This window comes from Vanessa atalanta, chromosome 15, assembly GCF_905147765.1.
Source record: "Vanessa atalanta chromosome 15, ilVanAtal1.2, whole genome shotgun sequence".
NCBI classification, from domain to species: domain Eukaryota; kingdom Metazoa; phylum Arthropoda; class Insecta; order Lepidoptera; family Nymphalidae; genus Vanessa; species Vanessa atalanta.
Window position 1 is genome coordinate 6,627,487 of NC_061885.1, and position 24,861 is coordinate 6,652,347.

The following is a 24,861-nucleotide window of genomic DNA, read 5'->3' on the forward strand; positions in this document are numbered from 1 at the left end:
ATAGTTAAACCTTTTAACTTAGTAAAATGCATTACATTATTGTTACGGAGTTTGAAACTCCTAGTGAAACGTCGTGTAGAATAAAGGTAAATTAACACAAGTGTTTCGAGATTTTAAAACATGTTTTTAAATAGATAATTTCGAATGGCTTAAAATGTGTTCCGAAATATATTAAAATTTAATATTTATAGGGATTGCTTTCAACTGATGCTAAGAATTTAGAAACTTACTTTTTGGGATTCCATATAAATTGCAGTAATATGAAAGACTTCTTTGAAGTGGATATTTCAGGTGACCAAGTGTTACAGATTTTAGGCGGATCTAGTTTCAAGTACGTATAATGGTGCTGTATACTCTGACTAAAACAAAAGACAGTGAAGCAATAAAAGCGAATACAAATTCCCAGCGCGAATGCGAAACAAAATGCGTCACTTATTATTTACTATTGACGTTCATTTTGTTAAGTACTACACACCTTACTCGAATTTGCTTTTGTTGCTTAACTATAATTAATGTTCTGTGCACTCTTTCGCCTTTTGTATTATAATCGAAGTCAATATTACACCGATTAAATAAATATTAACAATACCATAAATCATTTTTAAATGTACAATACATAATATATCCGTTATAAAAAGAGGTAGTTTAGTTTAATATCTTAGGCGGTTGTGGTATTATTAAAAAAAAATTATCCTTAGAAACATTAGAATTGTTATAATCGTCATGACGTTGAGCATTATGATATTAAATTAAATTAGCACAATAGGCTATTTGACAATGAAAAAATAAAGTGTCAGTTATTGTAATCAGTATACATTATGAGATTAAAAATGGTTATTTATTAAAGAAAGTTGAAAATAATAATTAATTTATTCAAAAATCCATAAATAAAAATGCATTTTATAAAGGTTTGTCACGTGACACAAAACGCTCCTGATTGGTCGGGCTTATGATGACGTCACTTGCTTGTTAACCTCGTTTGACTGTATGTGGATTATATATGGCACAGATTACAATACAGGAAAGTGACGTCACCGACCCCATTGTAGCGCCATATTGTCAAAGTAGCGTTTTCGCGCGCTATTTAAATATGGAAATTTTAATTTGATATTTTTCAGCAAATATGTACTAGAATTAAAAAAAATCAACTTTTACTAGGTTCCTTAACCTCTACTAAATAATATAAAATGGATTTTAAAAACTAGTCAAATAGCCTATTAGAAGCCATTTAAATAAGAATTGGGATTCAATTAAAATAAATAAAATCGAAGAGTCTGTCTGTAATTTTAAAATGCTGAATTCAAAAACTACCTTTTTAAAGTTAATAAGGCTATTTTAAAGTCATTAAACTACTATCTTTGTCTATTTGTTTCTCCGAGGATCATCTTCAAAACAGTAAAAACTATAAATCTAAGTGTTTTATTGCTTATCAAAAGTTAATGTAAATACAAATTTAATATTTATTTAAGCATTTGTGTAAATTAAAAAATATACATTTTAGGATTTTTTAAAATTATGATAATGTTATTAAATTTATGATTTTATATCGGAGCTTAAAATAAAATTATGCTATTAGTTACAGTGTCATCAGTCAATCAATGGCTATTGAAAATACTGCAATTGGAGGGAGAACCGTAAAAATCCAAAAATTGGTTTGGACCATGGGTAAATAAAGGATAACAAACATGTTCTGTTAAATCATATTTATTCAATAAAATAGTATCTATCAAAGTATTTAATTGCCATTTTCGAGTGTCAATTCGCTCTGACAGTCGCTTGGTACCCTATCTGTAAATAGTTCTGGAATCTAAACGTAAAATTTGTAATTATATTCATCGCTTCCATACATTCTAAAAAAATGTTTAGTAATCATTTTTTGTATTTTAAATACCTGAGGAGTATAAGCCTCTACTCTGTCTAGCAGTGAATCAGAGTAGCCTGGAGTATAGTACCTGAAAATAATGATCTCTAAATATCTTTCTTTATCTATATCGCATCAATTAGATACATTTCTTAATGCATCGTTTCATTACAATAAAATATACTTCGATATATGTTTAGTTCAAAGTTTTATACCGAACGATTTCTTCAGGAAAACAGCTGTTAATTATATTAATATATTCTTTAAGAGAGGTTCCAGGGACCGTATCAATTTCTTGAACTCTTTTCAAGGCTCCTGTTGTAACGAATAGTCTTCGAGCTCGTGCATCATTAGGAAGTATCTAGATTTAAACACAAGTGTAGCTTAAATATAAAATGAAAATAACTGGGCCGTATAATATAAGACTGTCGGCCATTTCGTTGGGAAAAAAATGTTAAGTCAAATGTCATTGATATTATTTATGAATTGTTATTTTTATAGCATGTTAAAGTTAAATCAAGTTTTTTTAAAATAAAATGGCAGGAAGAGGCAGAGGTAATGGGAAGTCATTAACTCATGAACAGTTACAAGCTCTTGGTATCACTCGGGCAGATAATGCACCACAAATTCTAGCACCACCGCCTTTATTTCCAAAATTAGAAGTAAAACCGCTTCCCTTAAATTGTGACGCGGCGACGGATTACATGGTTATTGTAAAGGATCAATTTATTGAATATTTGCATGAGTCACCTGCGTACGTTAAAGCAAATACACGAACTGATGGCATAGAACGATATTCCGACAAGTACAAGCTTCTCGCTTTAGATGCAAAAAAAGGTAGGGTTTTAGATTGTGTTTGGGCTAACATGCCGCCCGAGTTAAGGCCACACGGTGGTCGAGCTCGCACCACTACCCGGAAACGAAAATTAGACGACCCTATTGAAATAGCAAAAAGATTACAGACTTTGGAGAAGAAGGAATCTCAGGAAGATACAGCTATGGAAACAAATGAAAATGAAGATGAAGTAAAAAAAGAAGATGAAGATAATGAAGAGCTCCTGGATGAACAAGAACAGGAAGAAGAAATTGATGATGGAACGGACTATGCAAATAACTATTTTGATAATGGAGAAGATTATGAAGATGAAGATGACGCTCTTGATGATGGACCAGTATACTAACTTAAAGTAGTTTTTTTTAAATCTGTGATAATAAAGGAAATATATTAATAATAACTTTCTAAGCATTTTAAATTAAAACTATTTTATAATTCAAAAAAAGTGATAGTACCTTAGCATATTGAGCCAACACATATTTTAGTACACAGGCAGGTGCTGCATGAAGTAGTGGTTCTAAGGCTGGTCGATGTAAGCAACATTGTAGAGATTGTTTGAGAGCACATAAAGAACGTGCTTTTACCTCCCCTGATGACTTTGGATTTGTATATAACTATAAATAAACTTATTATAAATTTGAATAATTCTTTTAGTGAATTTATCAGAATTTAGTTTAATCTAGTATTAGCATGCTTATAAGTAATGCACATTAAACAATAACTAACTTGTAACAATCTTGGTAGGGCATTAGCAACAGCAATAGCAAGACTGTGTTGTGGGGAATGTTTTGCAATGTGACCAAGAGTCCATGCAGCAGCACACAAGTCAGCGTCATCTCCATTGTTTTGCAAGATTTCCACTAGTACAACCACTGCCTTCAAAAAAGTTATTTAAAATCAATGGAAATATATTAAATGTTAAAATTTGCTCAACTCAAGAAAACAAATGACTTCTTGAGAAATAATAGAAATAATAAAATGCACTCATTATTACAATTTAATGCCTTTTACCTTGGCTTCAATAACAGCCATTGCTAATTGATCAGATTGGCCAGCTATATAACCAAGGGCCATGCAGGCAGGTACGCGTGTACCTCCAGTGCTTTCTGATAATAACTCCACGAGGGGACCACAACCACCAGTGTTTACCACCAATTGTGCTAACTATAAGGAAAAATATAAGAATTAGTATACATAAATATTTTTTGCTCCATGCTTTATTCTCTTATTGAAGATGACGGTTAACATTCATTACTGGTGAGTCGCTTATGCATGCCTTTAGTTACTTATCCTATTTGAATTTACGTGCGAGTACATCAAAAAGTTAGGTCGTGCAATCTCACGTCAACAGAATGTTTGACGATGTCGCGCAGCAAGCAAGCAGCAGCGCGACGCACGGGCGCCGTGTCGTGTCCAGCGTGCAGCAGCGCGGGGGGAAGCGCGCCTCCCGCCACCACCGCCTCGCCTAGAGCCGCCCGCGCACCCGCAACAGCCCCCAGCGCGCAAAGTGTGCTGCGCTGTATGGGAAAATAATTAATTATTATTTTTAACATATCTGTACCTATTATGCATTTCATATCATGTAAATATAAAAGTACAAAATTAGGCTTACTTATTAGGCTACGGTCATGGCTGGGAGCAATAGGGGTATGATTTATAAAACATGAATGTAACAAACACATGATTGATAAATATCGATTCTAACAACATCGTATTAAACTCAATCTCAATAAACCTATTTGTACTAACTCATACCACGTCAATTTTTCACGTAAATCGCTCTGAATTTATACGCCTTTTTTCCAGACTCAGGCTATCATATTGTTTTTATTTCTTATTAAACTTACAAGGCGTTCCGTGCCTTTTTTACTTTTTTAGATTTAATATATATTTTATTATTGTACATTGTAACTGTTAAGTGTTATATGGTTACAATATTAACTTGAATCTAAACATCAGTTGTTTGCTCTCATTTAGCTTTCTGTTCTCCGTGAAGGACGTCCAATACTCGCATAATATATATAAATTATGTTTCATATATATATATACACCCATTTTTCAGCGGATCATGCGCCACGCTAAATTATTGAGAGTACGAGCCTTGGTCAACTTGGTGTCGTGTTTATGTATCATCATCTTGAAGTTGAAATTGAAATTTGAACGGCTGGTGGCATCCGCAATGACCTTAATAATGATGACTTTCGTGTATAGCGCATTGCGGTGAGATGAGCATTTGGGTAAGATCTTACCCCAACTTACTATATTCGGAGCCTCACGCTCTTGGTCTAGATTATGATGACTGCGCCGCAGTCTTTCCTGGGGATTCGTGAAAGGAATCCTTCTGAACCGGGCCGCTGTGGGGGAAACCGGGTTATGCGGGATTCTTACCCACTAACTTCTTACCACTGCGATGGCCGTCCTCGGCAATGATCGGAGAGGCTACGGAATCGTGTCAATATAATGCTTCCGCGGCTACTCCCTTGCAGTGCTCCGCTCGTGGCTCGGCGGAGCTCTTCTCAGGGGGCAATGGTGATCTCGCCCCTCACATTCCTCGCTAGTGCGTACGGCAGCACGAGGCCACCCCGACTACCGTCCTACTCAGGGCAGCCTGAAATAGAAAACGTGAGGCCCCCACCTCACGTTTCCACGGCCCCAGGGTCACGTCCTTTCTTTTAAGCCATCGTGGGGGCTGTGGGAGGGCCAAGACGACGTCTTCGTCTCCTCCCCGCTTCTGCTCTCTGCTCGGGCAGAATCGGCCATTTTCCGTGTGGAAGGTAATCCTTCCGTATGCCGCATCCCTAGTCGATCTGGACTTTATTTTGAGGGAAAGGACGATGGGACTTCTGCACAACATTATACTGTATAATATTGTAGAGGCCTCGCTGATGACGTATATATACGAAATTGATGAGGTTTTGGTGCATGCTTGCCCTTGTGGAACATAATATTTACAGAAATTTGAAATGGTAAATATATATATCTCATAAAGATATTCACGATAAATTGAATTATGAAGAGTTGTTTGGTTGGTTGGTGTTAGTCAAAACTAAAAACAAATTAAAAATCTATTTATTATGTTGTTGATGTTTCAAGTTTGTAACTGTTTTGTTTATGGGTAAAATCCGTAAAAGCTAGAATTTAGGCTACGTTATACCTACCTTTAATTTAGGATCTTGATTTTCTAATCCACGTACTAAGTGACAAATTGCACCTGCATCCACAACGGCTTCTGGTTTATGTTGTGCTAAATCTACTAACGCACCAGCGACGATCTAAAAAGGATAAGTTTTTAAAATTTTATCTTACTGTAGTTTAGAGAAAAATGATCTGAAATTGAAAAAATCATATATGCTTTTACAATATGTAATTTATTGCAACAATATTATAATTTTTAAACCTGTTTTAAACTCATTTCGGGTTCTTGAAATGCTAACACTAATAATGGCAACGTTCCAGCATCTACAACCAGTCCTGCCAGATGCTCGTTATGCTTTCCTATGTATCCCAAAGCCCAAGCCGCATTTTCTTTTACCTACATCAAAATATAGTTGGAAAGTAAAACATTCTATATCTTACATGATACCTACGGCAATTATTATCTATACATATAATAAAATTGGAGTGTCTGTTTGTAATATTAAAATAAACCATTTTTACTAAATGCATATGTATGTATACACGGTACATATACCCAAATAAATTTTTTTACAATATTTGTCTGTCTGTCTGTTTGTTCCGGCTAATCTCTGGAACGGCTTAACCGATTTCGATGTGACTTTCACTGGCAGATAGCGGATGTAATAAGGAGTAACTTGGGCTGCTTTTATTTTAATTAGAATTATATATAGAATAAAAATAAAATCACGCTACAATATCCAAGCAACTTAAATTCAAACAACGCGCACGAAGTCGCGGGCACAGCTAGTAACATATAAAATCGCTAAGTAGTTCCCTAATACAAGAAGAAAATAGCAGTAATCATTTTAATCTTCAAATATAAAATAAATATATGTTAAAAGTATAATAGGAGACCACCGTGTCGGAGAGATATTGTTGCTCCAAACGGCTTATAATTTTAAGCACTACTAAAAAATCATTTTGTGCTTTAATAAAAAAATTGATAATACTTAAATGTCTAGTGACATAAAGCATGATTATTTTAAACTAATTAGAAGGTAAAAAGTAAGAGTCTGTAAATGTATTTGCAGTCGTTGCTGGGCTAAAGTCCCCTCTCTCTTTGAGGCGAATGTTTGAGGCTTATTCCATCACGTTGCTCAAATGCGGGTTGGTACATACACATGTGGCAGAATTTCGTTGAAATCATTTACATGCAAGTATCCTCATTTTCCCTACACCAACGAGCACGAGATGAATTATAACAAAATATAATCAAATTAAAATCCAGAGACGCTGCTTTATAGTTATAAAGCAGCGAGTTAAAAGTTTTTAACTCGCAATCATTGATTAACATGCATGCATTCTAAGAACTTAGCCACCTCGGCTCATATCAGAAGGTAGCTTCTGTAAATCTGTAAAATAAAACTACCTGCGTATCGAAATCTTCCAAGCACGAGACAATATGCTCTAAGGCACCTAGTCTTACAATAGTTGAAGCTAAGTCCTCATTATGCCTGTAATATAAAATTAAATATTATCTCATTATAAGAAATGCAAAAGAAAAAATTACGCTGCTCAGTAATATCATACTTAGCAATGGCCCTTATTAAGTACAGCGCTGATCGTTTGTAATAAACCTGTTGATATAAAACAGCATACTGTTACATGGATTTGCATAAAAATAAATGAAATAGATAATTTAATTTTTCGAGTGATTTGTTTTACTTAAAGAATTAAAAATACTAAATATATTAGCTCTTCAAAACCAAATTCTAATTGATTAAAAGTAATATCTAAAAAGTGTAGGTACGTTAAATTTGTTTAGATTTTCAATTGTTATAGTGAGCATGCCGCTACTAAGCAATTGTTGCGCTACACTCTCGTCATGTTCAGCAAGTCGCGCCGCTGCCATCACCGCACATTGCCGTACTGTGCTGCATCCGTCGGAGAGCAAAGGACGCAGCAAATCTAAAACGTACTCATTTTTATTCAAATGTATACAAATTAATTTTAAAATAATAATTAGATCTAACCCAGGAGTAACATATTTTTCTTACCTATACACGCGACGTAAATTAAGGCATCCTACTATTTAATCCCTCTACTAGAGTTCTGAGAAATGTCTGATTTTGTTTTTGTATCTAAGTCCTTGAATAGGTAAAGACAGTCTCATATTTACTAAGATGATTGAATTGATTAAATGATTTTTATTTAATTTTACCTAATACTCCAGCGCTTTCAAGACACTTTACATTGGTTGCTCGAGTCGCCAAATCAGCCATTGTCTGTACAAAGACTAGCCGAGCTTTCTGATATGTTTCGAATACTGAATAAAGAAAAATATTGTTTTATTTTTTTAATATTTCCAATCCAAACAAGCGCTAGTTTACTGACAATGTGTTATGTGGGCGGTGAAGTTAAGATCATAAGGAAACTAGCATGTCAGATACATACTGATATCCACAAACCCGCATTTTAGTATCGTGGTGGATTAAATGGCAAAGTCCAGCTGTGTGTTTTTTATTAACTCTAAAATTAATATTAAATTAATCTATTCGGAATTTCTATTATTTTTACCTAGTTGAATATTCCGAGGGCTGCTCATAGAGTGACTCATGATTGCCAAACCTGTATTTTTTATATTATTAAAGCTATTATTTACTATTTGCAATGTTTTTAGGAGGCAGATTTAGCTTTTGCTATTTATATTATGATTTATGACATTTGAGTCTGTCATTTTTTCAACTCTTAAACAAGGAGGATAATATATTGATTCCTATGCTTGAATGGTGAACCTACATTCCTATCACTTAGAGCCTAAATGTAAATAACCCCATTTCAATATAACTGTACAAGTTGGATTTATTTATATACTTAAAATAATTATTGGTTAATTAATATTAATACCATTGCCTAGTCCTGTTATCGTTTACCTGTTGTGTCTGCTGTTTAAACAGGCATATGGTTAAGACTAGAAAATGACGTAATATATATTTTACTTATTTTATTAAACATCTAACTGAATAATGGAAATGGAATTTACATCTACACATTTTTATGCAAAATTTATGAATCTAAATTATGCATAATTGCATAACGTAGGTAATCCCCGCATAAATAATGCAATTAGCTTGGCTCAGACAGTAGGTATGCTATGAACGCAATGTAATATTTTTATTTCAGTAGTCTATCGGTAACTTGTAAGTCGTAACTCGGTAGTGCGCACTGCGCGGGCGCAAGTCGTGCAAGCAGTCAAGCACCCGTGAAGGCCATGTGACGTTCGACATCACGTCGCCCTCCACACACGCAGGCTGAGATACCTGGACCGCACACATTGAAAACCATTGTGAACCACGTCGCGCGTCGCCGCTGCTTACCTGGCAAAGTTCACTCACACACGAGTACACAACTTGTCGCGACCGCGGTCTCCGTTCTCGACCGCTTACATACTTATTCATTTTAATAAAATAAAAAAATCTTAACTGTAGTTACAATGTACTTTAATCCTCGTCATTAAAGATTTAATTGAAATTCAAAAAAATATATCGAGCTGGATGCAGTGTGACTATAAAATCTATCAAATAAATACAATATGCCGTATATCATGGTAATGGGGAGCCTGAGCGCGCCGCATCTATCTAAAGATGAAGGAGCAACTGTCTACGGACTGAAAAGCGAAGAAAGAGCTGCACTTGTGAGGGTGGGTTCTTTTTATTTTACGGAATTTCTTTGACTAATAACAAACGTAAGTTTTCAACAAGAAATATATCATCTATTTTTAATTCCAAAATTTAAAAAAATATTATCTATAATTTTATTGTTGTTACTACAATTATGTTTTTATTTTCATTATCAAAGGCAACTTATTTTTTTTTTCTTACGTACATATACATTACATTTTATTACGTACTTATGTGTAAAAAAATATCATAACTGAAAATGAGTCATTTTTATAGATATTTTAATTTGGATAAAATAACAAGTTCGTAATAAAAAAAATTGATAGGTAAGTACTTGTATAAGACTATTAAACGCTAATTGTGTAATTCTTTGAAAATTAAAATAAAGCATTTAATTTTTAAAGAATATCTTAAACAATAAGATGCCTTAGCTGAAATCTGAACGACTGCCTCATTGTTATCGCCAAAGAGTAGTTATCGCTACCAACAACTTACAACATTTTTAAATTAAATTAAAATATTCGAGTACCTATAAAACATTACGTAATTTTATAATTGTTTTGGTAATCCAAAAAATAATTTGTTTTATGACATTAAATTAGATAAATCTACACATATTAACTGTTTATCTGCGATGAATTATTGTTATTTATAATGTTTTTTGTTATTTCATTAAATTAATATGACATTCAAATAACATTCACTATAATTGTTTTTTTAGCAATCAAAGTGAGCGGTTATTATATGAGCCATTTGAAAACCTGTACATGTTTATGTAATTAACTTGCTTTTTTTTTGTCACGTATTTATAATATGATTTTTTGATTACTTTGAAAATATTATAAAATAGTCTAACAATTTTTATTTTATTTTTGATGTCTACAGATGATGTGCGGAAATGTACCATACAACTTTTATAGTGACAGTAAATCGATTAAAATTATACAATATGTATATTATGCACTATTATGTTATGTATATTATTTTAAAGTCATGTATATTAATATTTTTTTGTATTTCCTTACTTTAAATCTTAACAAGTTTTATTAGGGATTTTGTGATTCATTCTGCAAAACACGGCCCAATTTTCCGATGACTGGGGTGAACATGATGGTTATTTTGTTTCAGGAGATGAACTCATCTTTCGGCATGGTAGTTTCAACGTCATCCGATCAAGAACGGACCGTTCGCGTAACCCAGAAGGGTCTCACACTCGTACTCGTCAACAGAATCCATGGTCTACTGGGCTACGATGTTGTATCACATGCCATGGCGATGACCAATGCGAACCGAGAACTAATTTCATTCACTATGTACAAGAAGTCAAGTGGAAACTCTCACAGTCAGTCTCATGGTCAAACTCATAGCCACGGCCATACTAGCTCTCATAAAAGTCATACACACAGCAGCGTGGTCACGCTTTGATTTTATTTAGTCGACATGATGACGTGCCTACTTCACCTGATGATGCTCATTCTATCACGTGGCTTAGGATCAACGAATCAAGTCAGCCTTACTTTATCTCGTTGAAAGTCGAAAAAATTAATAAGATGTAAATAAATAATTGTGATATAACGGTTATTTATGTAACATTTATGAATGTGTATAAATGTAATAAATAGGTCTATTAAAATAAAAAAAATGTCTTGAACATAAACATTTTATTTGAAATTCACATATAAAAATGCATAAACAATACAAAACATACTTATATCAGTCTTAAAATACAGTTTGGAATTTATTGTTTAAACATGATTCGCCATCGCATCACGTCTTATATTGTAATTATTGTAGCGAACTAAATATTATGGAAAACGCTTTTCTTTCTTTATATAAGATCATTCTCATGAAACCATGATTAAAATTGTTTAATCTCCACCTATAGTTATCTCTTACCTAATATATTACTCTTTGTAATTGCATTTGCCTCGCACTATATGAAGCAGCATATTCTATAAAATAAAATTAATATATTACTATATGACTACATGATAAAACTGACTTGATTTCTTGTTTATATTTTTAATGCAAATAATGCAATTATAGCTTTTTTGCAAAATCGGATATAGATCTAGATATATCATATACATTGAATCATTATTAGAACCACTTTGATTATTAATAATTTATTGGTCTTTGAAGTTATATTTGTTTCATTAATCCACACTAACTCCCACACAGAGACATTAACGGTTACTGAAGGCGATCCTCTACACAGATTTACTAGTACAGCCTATTGGAATCGCAGTAGTAAAGACAAAAAAAAACCCTTTGACTTTATTTGATGCGATTTTCTAATTGCACTGCTATAATAAAGCAACTACAATCAATTATTTTTAATATATCTTTATGTATAAAACTACACTATTTCTCTTAACTACTCATTTAATTTTATTTCTATAATACCAACGGAATTGTCGCCCTCATTCAAAACGAAATAAAATTACTAGTAGATTCTATACTATGGAGCACCTTAAGTAACTGTTAAATGACTCCGAGTGTGGCAGTCAGTACATACCTAGCACATCGCAACCAATATTTTTAATGACATGGTGGGTTGTGTCATTTTTAAAGAACCTATCATATATGTCTATATTATAAATCGTTCAATTTTGATCTCTTTCAAACTTGTGTCGCTGTTCTGCTAATTTCTTCAAAGCAGCTGCATACTGCCTCTGCACATCCATCAGCCTGGAGTACTCAGCATGTAAAGCCATCTTCTGTTCTTTTTCCGATTTGAATTTCAGCTCCACTTTCCTGACCGTCTGGTTTACCCATTCAACAATAGACTCGAATTGCGTCATGAACTCTTCCCGTTTTCTCGCTGATGACATAACTCTAAAAAATATTTAACCTTATTAAAAACAACACTAAGAAAAACAGAAAATGTTCTTTTTCTTTTTCAACAAACGATCAAGTAAGTCCACCTTCGCTTATAGAATCCTGCAACATAAGAGTTGCTAATGCGTTGAGGCTTTAAATAGATCATAATACATCAAGTCAAATCACGTATTACTATTTACATTATTATAATAATGTCTTGTTAAAAAAAAAAAATTTATTAAGGGTGTTAAGGTACGTGATTATATTTTTTCTTCAGATTGAATAAATAAACTACCTATCAGATTGCTGAAAATTTCACATACTGACAGTTACTTCCAAATAAACAGTGTCGATGTGTAAAATAAATTTCTAGATATCTAGTCACTGCAAACTAAAAAATATGTTTCATGAACAATATAAATATATATAATGCTCGGGTTTTTCGAGCTAGAAATATAAGCTATTGTTGAAAATCTACCGTATATTACCGCTTGTGAGAAATATTCACACAGTATCAATTAATTTAAATTACATCGTAAATTTTATAAACAGCAATTAAATCTAAGTTATCAAATGTTAAGAGAACATATAAAAATGCGGAAAGTAAAGTAAGATTTTATTAGCACGGTATGCTAGGCTGGTTACCGAAATACGGTATATAAAATATAAATATTATATGTATAAATAAATACAGAAACTCATGACAAGTGAACAGTGTGGAACAATAGCGTCAACAACAAAAGAAAACATGCAATTGCTATGTTTACGACTATAACAATGGATATCAGCAAATTCCGGCCGCTGTGAGAATACGTCGAATGACTAGTGATACACTACAAAAATAAACATTCGAGTATCGACATAAACATGTAACAGCGCACTATGTATTTTAAAAATATTGTTTTGATTTATCGTTATATAAAAAGCGGTGCAAGTAGAGTTACCCACATGTCTCGAAACAATGCCCGCGTACATAATTATATACTCTAGTCTACACGAGACATTCGAATATTCAGCGCCCAAAGTATTAGGCTACTAGCGAAATAAATTATTCAATATCTCGACCAATGTTATCAGGTCAATACAATGTCAAAGTTTATATTTATCTTTTGTCCTCCTATTGTTGGACTATTTGCATATTCCATCTCTTCAGTCATAAGTAGTTTATAATTTTTAATCATTTTCGTTGGTACATTACATGCACTACCAAAACATAAATCCTTTTGTTCATCTTCTTTTTAGTTTTGTTAGTTGATAAATTTAACAAATAAATATTTACTTACTCATCATAATTGTCTAAAATAGAATTAAGCAAACTTAATTCTTTGGATGTGTAAAGTTTAACTTCGTACAGAGTATTATAAAATACGTAATACTGTTTGGTTTCCTTGTGTTTCGATGAAACTGAAATAAATATAACAATGGTGACTTATTTAAAATGTTTAGGTAGACTGGCAAACGACCTACCTGGTGCTAAGTAATCACCACCGCCCATAAATATAGACGCTGAGAGAAATATTAAACATTCCTTTCATTACCGATGCGCTCCCGACCTTGGGAACTAAGATGTTATGTCGTTCGAGCCTGTAGTAACATTTCGGCTCACAAGCCGCTTAAATCGGGACAAAACATTACTATCTATTGTTATATATTATCATGTATATATATATGTTACTGTGAAAGCCCGAGCTACGGTAAATCTTAAGATTTTCCAGTAAAACCTAAGATTTACCAGACAAGCACCATTGAATTTTCATGTGCTTAATTTGTATTTATAAATCATTTTATGCTCGGCGGTGAAGGAAAACATCGCGAGGAAACCTGCATGTGTCTAATTTCAACAATTCTGCCACATGCATATTCCACCAATCTGCAATGGAGCTGCGTGGTGGAATATGCTCCAAACGTTCTTCTCAGACCTTAGCCCAGCAGTGGGAAAATTACAGGCTGTTTAATGTAATGTAAAAAAATGTCGGATTTGCACTATAATAAATCCTGTGCAGTTAGCTAGTCTTTCATGAGCATGGATGCCGTGATAGAAATCTGCCAGAACATTATTTATATAAAAAGGAATGTTTTACAAAATTAGTTTGCCATAATACGCAGTTGTATTACTTTCTGTTGGTAATTATTATTTGTTATTCTCCGATTGGTTTGGTCTTTAGTCAAAGCTAGGATTATTGAAATGAACTGCTTTTGGCAATATTATTAGAATATCAAGATCAAATTTTAATGCAATTTTCATAATTAAATGTGTTACAATTAAAATTTTCTGATGTTTCACTTCTAGTCAGCACTTTTAAATTTTATTTAAAAATTATATAGAATTATAATATACATTACCCTGATTATATAGTTCTACAAATCTCTTTTCATACTGCAGCAGTTCTGCAGTTCCGGGCACTTCATCTATAGCTGTAGAGTACCTCAGTACTTGTCTATTCAGATGACCAAGTTCTACTCTTATGCTACTGATGTAATCTTTTAATTTCTTCTCGCGCTCTTGAAAATCTTTTAACTCAGTTGGAGATAGTGGCTTTTCTTCGATTTCTTTATTTGGTTCTTGTGCTAGTCTGAAACAGATACCAATTTATCATTTAATATTTTTGGACAAGAAAGTCTTCTTATTTTGAAGTAAGTGAAAAGAATATCCATTTATTATATATTAAATTTGTTTTATCAGTGTTTTATACTAGCATCATACTTGTAAACAATATATTTTATGTTTCACAAAAACCTTTACCTAGTGGTATGGCATTATGCAAGCACACACCTACAACCCTCAAACAGCAATACTTAGTCTTGTCTTGTCTTGTCTTCCTCCTCTATTATAAATTTTAATTTTACACAGTAGCAAATAGAAATTAGCATATAGCACTGAATGAGAAGTATACCTCAAAGCATCTTCAAGTTTCTTATGCTCCTTTTCCCTATGTTGGATTAATTGAATCAACTCATTTCTTTCCTTTGCCAGATCTTTTAATGATTTATAAAATTCCTTAACAGCTTTGTCGCTAAAAATAATAAATTATAACATCATTTATATGTGACATACAGAAAAATAAACATTTTTCATATTTTCAAGTTATAATAATTCGAACTCTATAGATAATTACTTAAGAAAATAAAATTATTTTCTTAGGTAATTAATCTTGGTTTTGAAATAATTGTAAAAAAACATTTATTAATGGTAATATTTTAGTTTGCATAGTTAATAAATTAATTCCGGCATCAAGTTTATGTATGTGAAAAATTTGATACAACATGTTAAATATATTGAGTAGTTGTAACAGATAATATGTTGAGAATTAGGAATGAATTTAGCCTTAATTACCTATAGTCATCAGTTTTCATTAGTTTTTTGGTTATTATTTTCAATTTGTTAATTAAATCGGCATATTTATTTTTTGCTTCTTCCATTCTTGTTTCATGATCTTTCCTGACCACTTCTATATCTTTTTCCATAGTGTCAATTACTTTAGTCAATTTATCTATATCTTCAGAATATTTAGCTTTTTCTCTTGCTTCCAATTCTTTTGGAACATCACCAGAGAGCTCAGAATGCAGTACAGCATAATGAACTTTTGTATTAGTTGTATCCTCATTATGTTCCCCATCATTTAAATATCTTTCCATCTACAAAATTTATATGTGGAACATAATATTAATTACTTAAGTTAATATTACGTAGAATACATAAATATTTATCTGAAAACTTACTTCTGTAGTTATCTCTGATGGATCAGCAAGTGTTTTTTCATAATCATACTAAAAAAAAAGAACATTCATACAGATATTTTTATTATTATACTTTATTAAGCATATAAATTGCTTGTACTTCTTGTAACTTTGTTGCCATAGGAAATAATATCCAAAAAAAAATTACCAGGAAATCAAGTCCCTCATCTCGTTTAGCCTCATCTTGATTGTTGGAGACAAGCATCAACATGCGCTGATCATATTCAGAGAGGACAGAATTTACTTGCTCTATTTCATTTGCAGGTAGTGCTCCTTTTCTTTTTCTTACTCTACATGGTTTGTAGAGATTCTAAAATAAAAAAGATATGGAACTAGATATTATTTTATTTGTCAAGTACACCATTAAAATAAAGCAATTCAAGTTTTTTATTTCATATACCTGAATAGCTATAAGGTTTCGTAACAGCTTCTCATTTTGAAGGAAGTAAACACGATCTGCTTCAAATATATGATCTTTTTCATATTGAGATACTGCAAATTTACGCAATTCATCCTCTTTGGCCTCTCTAAATTCACTTGAGTATTTAATTAGCCATTGTACCAATGGATAAATATTAATAAAATCAAGACCTTGTATTTGATGAGGTTCAATAATATAAGGGCACTTCAAACTTGGCAGCACCTTTACAATTTTTTCTGTTAAAGCTCTAAAAAAAAATTCATAACAATAACATTGACTATTGAATTAATCCCAGATTAATATAATTTATTTTAGTATTCCAAGATTAATTCATAATTTTATCTATCCTTGTAAATAAAGAAACAAATGAAAGGGCAGTAATAAAATTAACCTGCTTACAAATTAAGATCAAAATTCAATTTCCTTTGAACAAATTTTCAGAAGTATTAGAAAGTAAAACAGCAACATACATTTTCTTGCCTATAGTGAGATTCTCTTCAAATAACAAACTGATATCCACATCAATGTCACACAGTTCAATACACCAAGTTAAGCCTCCGACAATTTTATCAAACGCTGATAAACCTTGAAGTTGGGCTCTATAATATCCTGCAGCAACAAGAGCATCTGATATTTCATGCCATTTTACAAGTTGTTCTGCATCTTCACGTACTTCTACCTAAACAGTTATAAATTATAATAAATCATTCAAACTAACCTATGAGCGATAAGTATGATGACACTAGTTACCTCTTTGCCTTCTTGATCTACTCCACTGTAAATGTTCATTAAGGGCTTACTCCGAGTAAATATGTTTTTCTGTTTATTAGCCATATTTGGAGATAATAAATATACTTAAGTAATTAAAGGGCTAATAGTTCTCAGGCTACAAAGTATTTATGGGATAGCCTTCCAAGAAAATTAGTCTGTTTTGAATAAGTTGGCGTATAGGCAAAGGACGTTCTTATAGAATAACAAATTCTAATGCTATAAGTTGTGTAAAAGGAGTTTAAAAAGAGAACAGGTTTTACTAAGCTTACAATACTGAATTCTCATAGCTATAAATTTATGATCAACATATTTAATAATAAATTATCTATTGCATTCAAAATTCAAACTGACAATGTCATTTGTCAATTCCTGTGCCATCTTGGTTCGGTTTGGTTAAAACTTAAAGGTAAGGAGAAGTATCTCATAATTATGGGTCATTCTCAATGACTGTTCATCCGAAAATCAAAGTGTATTAATCAGCATGTACACTAGACATAGGTACATAGTTTAGGATTACATAAATTTTCAGAAGAATGGCGTAACTGCAACTTGTGGTATTACATGAACGCTAAACTTACTATTATTTATTAAGATTTATAAATATTTTGACTGACGAATAATTTTAATAGCGTATTTTGAAGATGTCTAGCTTCCGTTTTAGTGTACCGATTATTAGCGTAAACCGCTAATAATTAAAATTCATCCACTAGTTCCAACTAAATTACATTTTAAGGGACACTTTTTATGCTCAAAGATACTTTCCCTTACCTCTTCACTCAATAGATTGGACGAACAACAACTTGTTTACAGGCCCCCGGCCCCGTTGCATATCTATATCATTCATCATCATCAAGCACTAACCGTCCGACAGATAGTGGACTCTTTTTGTAAATACTTTTTAACGGCCTGGTACTTGCAGCTGAAACCGTTTTCACGTTTACTTTGATCAACTCTTGGGAAACAATTGATTTAGCTAAATTTATTTCTTTCATTAATTGATTTCCCTCTGCCAACGTGTTTAAATAAAAAAATGTAATAATTTAGTTTAAAAAAAAAACATCCAAATTAAGAGAGCTACTTCTTTCTTATATAAATTAAAATTTTAAAAATTATAGAATTTTATTAATGTCATAATATTCATTCATTCATAATATCATTGAACAAAATTTAATACAAATTTAATTTACGTATGGGTTTTATTGTGAAAAATTTTAAATTATAAAAGATTTAATAAGATTTTCATTTTTTTTAAATTGTTGAAATCGCATTTTTAATACCTTCGCTTTTATCATCAAAGTCCATATCATACCACTAATGCTGAATAACAGAAAACAATATATAAAGCTGAATATTTTGACTACTAGAAGCATAAATATAAAAAATCTCTCAATTTCTACGAGTCAATTTATCAGAAATAAAACAAACCTTAACTTTTCAAAAATCGATATTTTTTTTATAAACTGACATCACTAACTTATAAGTCAAAAACGATAGAAGAGGAGTAAGGATAGAGTATTATATTAATATCTTTGGATTCGAAGGCAAAAAAGACGAGAACGATAAATATATTTATTTTATATTTTCATTGAAATTTGAATATTAAAATAATAAGAACAAAAACTGAATAACAATAACGAGAAAGAAGAATTTATCCCATTAAAATTTAAAGAAATATTGACAAAGTGACCATGAATAAGTTACCAAGAGTTTTTTGCTGTAAGTTTCACAATAATTTTAATATTATCTTATTAATATATTTGTGATGCTGCTAATAAAATCTATTAATAGTTTTACAAATATAATTAATGCCGATTTATATTGTCACATTTTTACATCATATCGATTCAAAAATTAGTTCAATGTTTGTGTGTTTGTCTGTCTTTTTTCATGCACATAGTGTAAATTATGGAATCTATAGATTTTAAGGTTGATTTACAGTACCAGAATCAAACATTAAAAATGCACGTAAAGTGTTGGGCCGAAGCATATTATAATTTTATTTATAAACTATAAACAACCACACACATGTTGTCATTATTATTTGTTTCCATGTAAGATTTAGAATAATGAAACTGCTTTCTTCAATAACTGCTCAGTTTGAATCTACTAAAAACATGGAAATATATAGTATATTCCTGTGGATAAGTTAAGATTGTACATCCAAACAAGCATTAATATTAAATGAATATTTTTCCAAAAAAATAGTATTACAACTTTGAAAATTAATTTCAGAGATCATAAAGTTCGGACATACAAGCTTACTTTCCACATCTTTCATCATGGAAAAAAGTGTTGTGGATTTGATATCTTCTTGCCTGGATTCTGGCAATTATAAGGAGGCCCTTAGTGCATCCACCAATGAGAAATATGCTAATGATTTAAACAATAATTGTTGGGATTTAATAACAGCAGTAATAGGGAAGATTGAGGATGACACATTGATTCTAAAACCATCACTGTATGGCACTTGTGAAACATTACTAGCTAATATAGTTAAACAATGCTCTCCTGAAGAAGCCTTGTTTGAATTTATTGAACAAATACAAGTGGCAAAAAATGATGCTCAGTTTGCTATTGTATTAGATCCTGTTCAGCAACTTCTGATAAAATTATCCACCAAAAGATTCAGAAGTTTGGAATTTACATTGGATTCAATGAGCACATACATATCATCTATCCCTTTACCAGAGCACCAACTTGAAGGAAAGGAACGTCTTTTAATGGATTCTGATGTGAATATCAGAAGGATCATAAAGATTTATTCTCTGCTACCACCTTTTTATAATCCATTAATAAAAGAAATAACTTTAGCTAATGCAAATAATACAACTAAAGATATCTTAGCTGCATTTTTAATTAGCCTGCTTGGAAAACCTTTAATATATGTTGATTTGGATCCTGATTGTAATGCTAATAGTGAAGCTAGGATATGCACTAGTTCTATTATTCAAGATATTTGTATTTTAGTTAAAAATGTAAATAAGTTATTAGACTATGTAGAATTTCACCATAAACAAAGTCTTAAGCCTAAATCGAGAAATATTCTTACTGACAATGAAGAAAAATTATCACCTTATGATGATAAGGAGAAAATTAACATGACAACACTATCTGGATTGTTTTATGGAATTTATTCTGGTCATTTTGAAGTGCCTGGATTTGCAGTTCCTGCTGTGTATAGTATTAGTTATGTTGTACATATAAATTTGTTTTGTGTTGTTCATCTCTTAAGTTTTGCTGAATATGGCCCTGTAGCCAAAGGTATGGGTCTGTGTACTAAAATACTTAATCAATATCCAACCAATACCTCACACTCTGTGCTTAAAAATTCAATTCACTACAGCTTATGCCAAAGTTTAGTGAATATTGCCATATATTCAAGTTATGATACCCTACGCAAGGAAGCTGTCAAACTCATAAGTAACCATATAAATAAATTTGAATATAAAGGACGATGTATGCTTATTAAATACATATTAAATAATGCTAATCATTCGGGAATGATAGGCTATGCAATAACATTATATAAAAATTCAATTGAAGATGCTTTTAAAGAATCTGAATTACCAGATTGCTTTACTGGACCACAACTTCTGGGTATGATAAAAAATATATGCTATTTACCTCATGGTGCAGAATCTGATTTAGTAGAGTTAGCAGATCAGATTATAACAGCATTAAACTTTTTAAGATATCTAGCATTAAAAGATAATTTGAACAGAACTGGAATAAGAGAATGCTTCACAATCATTGAAGATGACTATTTAAAAAATCTGAGAACTGCATTGAATATGTCTAGAGCTCATTATGAAGTGAAATTAATGGATATTAATAATTCAAAAGGTTTACCAGAGGAACAAGTTGATATCTCAATCAATGTTGGTGGGAACATGTTGGATAAAATACCCACAGAAAGTAAAAAACAAATAATACATTCTGCACTGAATGCTTTTCATTTAATAGAAGGTTTGGTAGCTAGATTATCAGAGTGTATTGTAATTAATAAAAGTCAGTAATTAACTATTGAATGTAAAATACTTTAACCAAATAAAACTTTTTGAATACTATGAAAAGTGTTTACTTAATTTTTTTTACCTTAAGCATAATTATGTAGTATATTATACCATACATTCATGTATTTATTAAATGGATATGTATAGTTTGTAAAAAAAAATATATTTTGTTAACAGCTCTAAGGATAAATCATAGATTTTTCACACCTCTTACGACTATTTCATTTAGTAATGCACAAAAAACATTAAGACACTATTGCCAGGGGCAAACCAATAAAGAAATGATTTTGACACCAAAATCAACTGAGCAAGACGAACATCAATATGAGGAAGACATAAAAAAAAGCATTTTGGTGAAAGCTTTAGATTTTGTGCTGAAAACAGGATGGTCCATTGAATCTTTAGCACATGGAGCTGAAGCTGTTGGGTACCCTGGAGTTGCCCATGGATTATTTCCCAATGGAGGAGGAGATCTGGTTCATTATTTTAATATTACATGTAATGAAAAACTTGTTGAGCAAATGAAAAGTGTAAGTAACTTAAATATCAACAAGTAATTAATTTTTCTACAAATTATTTCTCAATCTTCTCAAATATTGACAATTTTATAGTGGCCTAAAGAAGAGTTAAAAGAATCAAAAGTTCCAGCACAATTAATAGAAAATGCCATAATGACCAGGTTATTAATGATTGAACCTTACAAGTAAGTCACAGTTCCTGAATAGTTCTGAACTTTCAGATAATGGAATTTATTTGCAATTATAATTTAATTCTGGTTTAAATTTCAGGAGTACCTGGCCAAAAGCAATGGCTATACAAACTCTACCTAATAATGTACCTAATTGTTTAGCTACTCTGCTTTCTCTTGTTGATGATATTTGTTATCATACAGGAGACCGGAGTGTTGATGTAAGTTCCGTTAAATATTTTTATAATAATTTAAAGAATTATGTTAAATAATCTTTGTGGAAAAATTTCAGTTCAATTGGTACATTCGTCGAGTTGGCTTGGCTGGTATTTACAAAGCTTCTGAGCTGTTTTATTTAACTGACAATAGCCAAAGTAATAGTGGTACAAGAAATTTTGTTAAATCAAGAATAAGGGATGCTGAATTAATTCAAATAGCTCTTAATGTAAATCCAGTTGCAGTTGCACCACAAACGTTAACAGCAGCTTTTGTAACGGTAACAATATAATGAAAATTATAATTTTACTTTGAACATATCACATTGTTGTTGAAACACAAAAAATATATAGCTAAGATAGTTTTTTTGTACAATAAAAATTAAAAGATAATAGAGTAATAAATAACAAATAATAATATAAATATATATATATTTATTACTTCAGCTTTTAGAAAGTGTGATAATTTAATGTATTTTTTTTTATTTTCAGGCAAAAAATATGTTAGGTATGAATACTTTGAAATAGTTGTATAGCTTGAAGATATATCTCGATAAATTGTAGTATTATTTTTTTAAATAAATTACTAGTTTTATTCCATTTTTATCTTTTCTTTTATTCAATTATTTTTACATGGATTTCAAATAAATGAGTTAAGAAATACAAACCAATGATTTACAGTAGTCAATAATTATTGATTTTATTAAAATAAACTTTTTGTATAAAATTTATTAACACTTTACATTGTCATAAAAGATATGTCTTGTGTAAATATATGATTAAAATATGTTAAGTGCATTGAAAGATTAAGGCACTCTTTATATATTTATTATATGCTATCTATAAAGGAGCTATGTAGTCACTGCCAAGGGAAACATAAGATATTAAATTCGAAGGAAGTGGTAATTTGTTCCATAAGTCTTCTGATACAGTTTGTCTTATAACAAATCTGCAGATCTTTTGTAATGAGTCTAACTTTGCAAACCTGTAAAAAAATTGTATTGAGTATATTCTCTATAAGTTAATTTTTTTTTTTTTATAAAATATGATACATACCTATTTAATGGTCTTGCTAATTTAACTGGCATAGCAAATAAATTTGACTTAACATCTACTGTTGCACAATGTTCTGATATCCTGTTTGCTGGCACAAATGTTTCATTGTTCAATGAGAAAAGTCCATCTGCATGTCTAAGCCTAGCATGGAGAGTACGTCCAACACAACGGAATGAAACACACAGTATGTGTCTTGAGTCATAGGAATCTCGTACTAAGAAAACATTATCATGTTGGCCAGCAAGAAGCTCTTCTGCCTCACTGGATGTTATACCACCCCAATACCAACCATGCCTGAGAAGAAAAATATGTATGAGATGTTTTATTTGATTCTATATTAACAAAATAAATTAATAATTTAAGTATATATTCATATACATATTATACAGTGTTAATAGTTTTTTTATTACTTCTGGATCTGAATTTTTGTTGAGACCTTAATTTATTTATTTGAACCAGACTCTGAAGCTTACTTGGAAAGTTGGCAGTATATGGCGCAACTTTCGACTGATAAGTGTTGATGATGCCCTCTCAAAACAGAATGACCATCTGAATGTTGACATTTCATGTGAATACTTTCTAATTCTTCGTTCCTAATTTCATTTTTAGTAGCCACTATCTGCTTTTCTGTAGTGTAACTATCCGCTCCTTTACTAAAATTACACATATATTCACCACCACTATTTTTATTCCCGAAGTATCGTTGTAACGATCGGACGCTTCCAGTAATGAAGAGTTTATTTTTCCAAAATTTTACAAACTTATTAGTATTAACGGGAGGTTTCCTTTCGGGTAAGAACACCGTGTTTACCATGTCTGTGTTATTATAGTCCCTTTTGCTATCAATAGTTCTTTGTAAATGTTTACATTCCAGTGGTTTTAACCATTTTCGTAAACAACCAGTAGCTAGCCATTTACGTCGATTACAATGTGTACACCTTTCATAGTTTTTATTCATTTCTGGAGAATTTTCTTACACAAAACAATATATTTGTTTTATTATATAAAAACAATATTTAGAACTTACTACATTTAACAAGTCAAAAGCAAGAAGTTTTTTTTATAATACACAGTCACAGAGTATGTTATGAATAATGAAATGAAAGAAGGAATACAAATATGTACAATGCTTAACAAAAAATACATATAAATAAAAAATAAAGTATGAGTTGAGTAAATTTAAAAGTATGTTTTCATTTTTTAAATATAGGGATTCGATTTATATCTTACATTTGTGTAATAATGTTTTATATGGTAAACACAATTTTAGTGCTCAACACTTAAACCTATTTCAAACTTTAATTAATGTATACTATTTCAATTATATTATTATAATTGAATCAATATCAGGCTCGTTGTATTTATAATAGGAATGTTAGTTGGTAGTATTCCAAATATCTTCCTAAAAAAACCGAAAAATTTGCTAACACTACTATAATAACCCAATGAGAAAATTTCATGTTTTTAAGAGTATTGGGTTTTAGATTTTTGTTAAAAATATGTGACTATAAACAGGCATTTTATTAAGCATCTAATTACGTAAAAGGTTTCTTTTTATGTTCTCAATAAATACAAAACTCAATGGCAGAAGGCTTAAATATTTTTTTGTGACATAATTTAAATTATTTTTTTCTTTATATAGA

General features: G+C 31.2%; 7 protein-coding genes across 8 annotated transcripts; 4 read left to right on the forward strand and 3 right to left on the reverse strand.

Moving 5' to 3' along the window:
• On the forward strand, positions 1 to 1,734 carry LOC125069544. Its single transcript, XM_047679064.1, has 3 exons — positions 1 to 86; positions 192 to 331; positions 1,577 to 1,734. Exons 1-3 carry the CDS (start codon positions 27 to 29, stop codon positions 1,671 to 1,673), a joined length of 297 nt encoding a protein of 98 aa, XP_047535020.1. The 5' UTR covers positions 1 to 26; the 3' UTR covers positions 1,674 to 1,734.
• On the reverse strand, positions 1,699 to 8,484 carry LOC125069148 (sperm-associated antigen 6-like). Its single transcript, XM_047678540.1, has 14 exons — positions 8,391 to 8,484; positions 8,035 to 8,139; positions 7,624 to 7,781; positions 7,404 to 7,450; positions 7,243 to 7,327; positions 6,094 to 6,228; positions 5,855 to 5,968; positions 4,040 to 4,213; positions 3,708 to 3,860; positions 3,423 to 3,572; positions 3,152 to 3,310; positions 2,077 to 2,222; positions 1,892 to 1,952; positions 1,699 to 1,807 (listed from the first exon to the last, which is right to left on the reverse strand). Exons 1-14 carry the CDS (start codon positions 8,428 to 8,430, stop codon positions 1,736 to 1,738), a joined length of 1,599 nt encoding a protein of 532 aa, XP_047534496.1. The 5' UTR covers positions 8,431 to 8,484; the 3' UTR covers positions 1,699 to 1,735.
• On the forward strand, positions 2,063 to 3,338 carry LOC125069149 (DNA-directed RNA polymerase III subunit RPC7-like). Its single transcript, XM_047678541.1, has one exon. It carries the CDS (start codon positions 2,398 to 2,400, stop codon positions 3,040 to 3,042), a length of 645 nt encoding a protein of 214 aa, XP_047534497.1. The 5' UTR covers positions 2,063 to 2,397; the 3' UTR covers positions 3,043 to 3,338.
• Positions 8,485 to 9,037: 553 nt separating the features above from the next.
• LOC125069150 lies at positions 9,038 to 11,071 on the forward strand. Its single transcript, XM_047678542.1, has 2 exons — positions 9,038 to 9,513; positions 10,622 to 11,071. Exons 1-2 carry the CDS (start codon positions 9,406 to 9,408, stop codon positions 10,916 to 10,918), a joined length of 405 nt encoding a protein of 134 aa, XP_047534498.1. The 5' UTR covers positions 9,038 to 9,405; the 3' UTR covers positions 10,919 to 11,071.
• Positions 10,839 to 17,617, reverse strand: LOC125069147 (coiled-coil domain-containing protein 93). Its single transcript, XM_047678539.1, has 10 exons — positions 17,226 to 17,617; positions 16,946 to 17,154; positions 16,455 to 16,722; positions 16,203 to 16,364; positions 16,037 to 16,084; positions 15,651 to 15,952; positions 15,211 to 15,330; positions 14,660 to 14,889; positions 13,600 to 13,720; positions 10,839 to 12,331 (listed from the first exon to the last, which is right to left on the reverse strand). Exons 1-10 carry the CDS (start codon positions 17,307 to 17,309, stop codon positions 12,100 to 12,102), a joined length of 1,776 nt encoding a protein of 591 aa, XP_047534495.1. The 5' UTR covers positions 17,310 to 17,617; the 3' UTR covers positions 10,839 to 12,099.
• A 1,115-nt stretch (positions 17,618 to 18,732) lies between these two features.
• Positions 18,733 to 22,762, forward strand: LOC125069431 (ubiquinone biosynthesis protein COQ9, mitochondrial-like). 2 transcript variants are annotated; one of them, XM_047678925.1, is made up of 6 exons: positions 18,733 to 18,962; positions 21,437 to 21,789; positions 21,871 to 21,962; positions 22,048 to 22,168; positions 22,240 to 22,443; positions 22,655 to 22,762. In XM_047678925.1, exons 1-6 carry the CDS (start codon positions 18,935 to 18,937, stop codon positions 22,688 to 22,690), a joined length of 834 nt encoding a protein of 277 aa, XP_047534881.1. In that variant the 5' UTR covers positions 18,733 to 18,934; the 3' UTR covers positions 22,691 to 22,762. The 2 variants fall into 2 exon arrangements, with proteins under 2 accessions (XP_047534881.1, XP_047534880.1); XM_047678924.1 differs by lacking the exons at positions 21,437 to 21,789; positions 21,871 to 21,962; positions 22,048 to 22,168; positions 22,240 to 22,443; positions 22,655 to 22,762 and adding an exon at positions 19,479 to 21,313.
• Positions 22,763 to 22,810: 48 nt separating this feature from the next.
• Positions 22,811 to 24,283, reverse strand: LOC125069307. Its single transcript, XM_047678752.1, has 3 exons — positions 23,692 to 24,283; positions 23,219 to 23,512; positions 22,811 to 23,147 (listed from the first exon to the last, which is right to left on the reverse strand). Exons 1-3 carry the CDS (start codon positions 24,174 to 24,176, stop codon positions 23,003 to 23,005), a joined length of 924 nt encoding a protein of 307 aa, XP_047534708.1. The 5' UTR covers positions 24,177 to 24,283; the 3' UTR covers positions 22,811 to 23,002.
• Between the last annotated feature and the right edge of the window lie 578 nt (positions 24,284 to 24,861).

Bases quoted from the DNA above. Each gene is read 5' to 3' on its own strand.
- LOC125069544 (XM_047679064.1), top strand. From the start codon at position 27: ATGCATTACATTATTGTTACGGAGTTTGAAACTCCTAGTGAAACGTCG. The intron at 87-191 runs GTAAATTAACAC...TAATATTTATAG, and splicing joins AAACGTCGTGTAGAATAAAG to GGATTGCTTTCAACTGATGC. The intron at 332-1,576 runs GTACGTATAATG...TTATGCTATTAG, and splicing joins TTAGGCGGATCTAGTTTCAA to TTACAGTGTCATCAGTCAAT.
- LOC125069307 (XM_047678752.1), bottom strand. From the start codon at position 24,176: ATGAATAAAAACTATGAAAGGTGTACACATTGTAATCGACGTAAATGG. The intron at 23,513-23,691 runs GTAAGCTTCAGA...TTTTCTTCTCAG, and splicing joins ATATACTGCCAACTTTCCAA to GCATGGTTGGTATTGGGGTG. The intron at 23,148-23,218 runs GTATGTATCATA...ATTTTTTTACAG, and splicing joins TTAGCAAGACCATTAAATAG to GTTTGCAAAGTTAGACTCAT.
- LOC125069147 (XM_047678539.1), bottom strand. From the start codon at position 17,309: ATGGCTAATAAACAGAAAAACATATTTACTCGGAGTAAGCCCTTAATG. The intron at 16,723-16,945 runs GTATGTTGCTGT...ATTTTTTTTTAG, and splicing joins CTCACTATAGGCAAGAAAAT to AGCTTTAACAGAAAAAATTG. The intron at 14,890-15,210 runs GTATACTTCTCA...TATCTGTTTCAG, and splicing joins AAACTTGAAGATGCTTTGAG to ACTAGCACAAGAACCAAATA.
- LOC125069150 (XM_047678542.1), top strand. From the start codon at position 9,406: ATGCCGTATATCATGGTAATGGGGAGCCTGAGCGCGCCGCATCTATCT. The intron at 9,514-10,621 runs GTGGGTTCTTTT...ATTTTGTTTCAG, and splicing joins AAAGAGCTGCACTTGTGAGG to GAGATGAACTCATCTTTCGG.
- LOC125069148 (XM_047678540.1), bottom strand. From the start codon at position 8,430: ATGAGTCACTCTATGAGCAGCCCTCGGAATATTCAACTAG. The intron at 7,328-7,403 runs GTATGATATTAC...TTTATATTACAG, and splicing joins TTAATAAGGGCCATTGCTAA to GCATAATGAGGACTTAGCTT. The intron at 3,311-3,422 runs GTTAGTTATTGT...GTTTATTTATAG, and splicing joins CCCTACCAAGATTGTTACAA to TTATATACAAATCCAAAGTC.
- LOC125069149 (XM_047678541.1), top strand. From the start codon at position 2,398: ATGGCAGGAAGAGGCAGAGGTAATGGGAAGTCATTAACTCATGAACAG.
- LOC125069431 (XM_047678924.1), top strand. From the start codon at position 19,526: ATGGAAAAAAGTGTTGTGGATTTGATATCTTCTTGCCTGGATTCTGGC.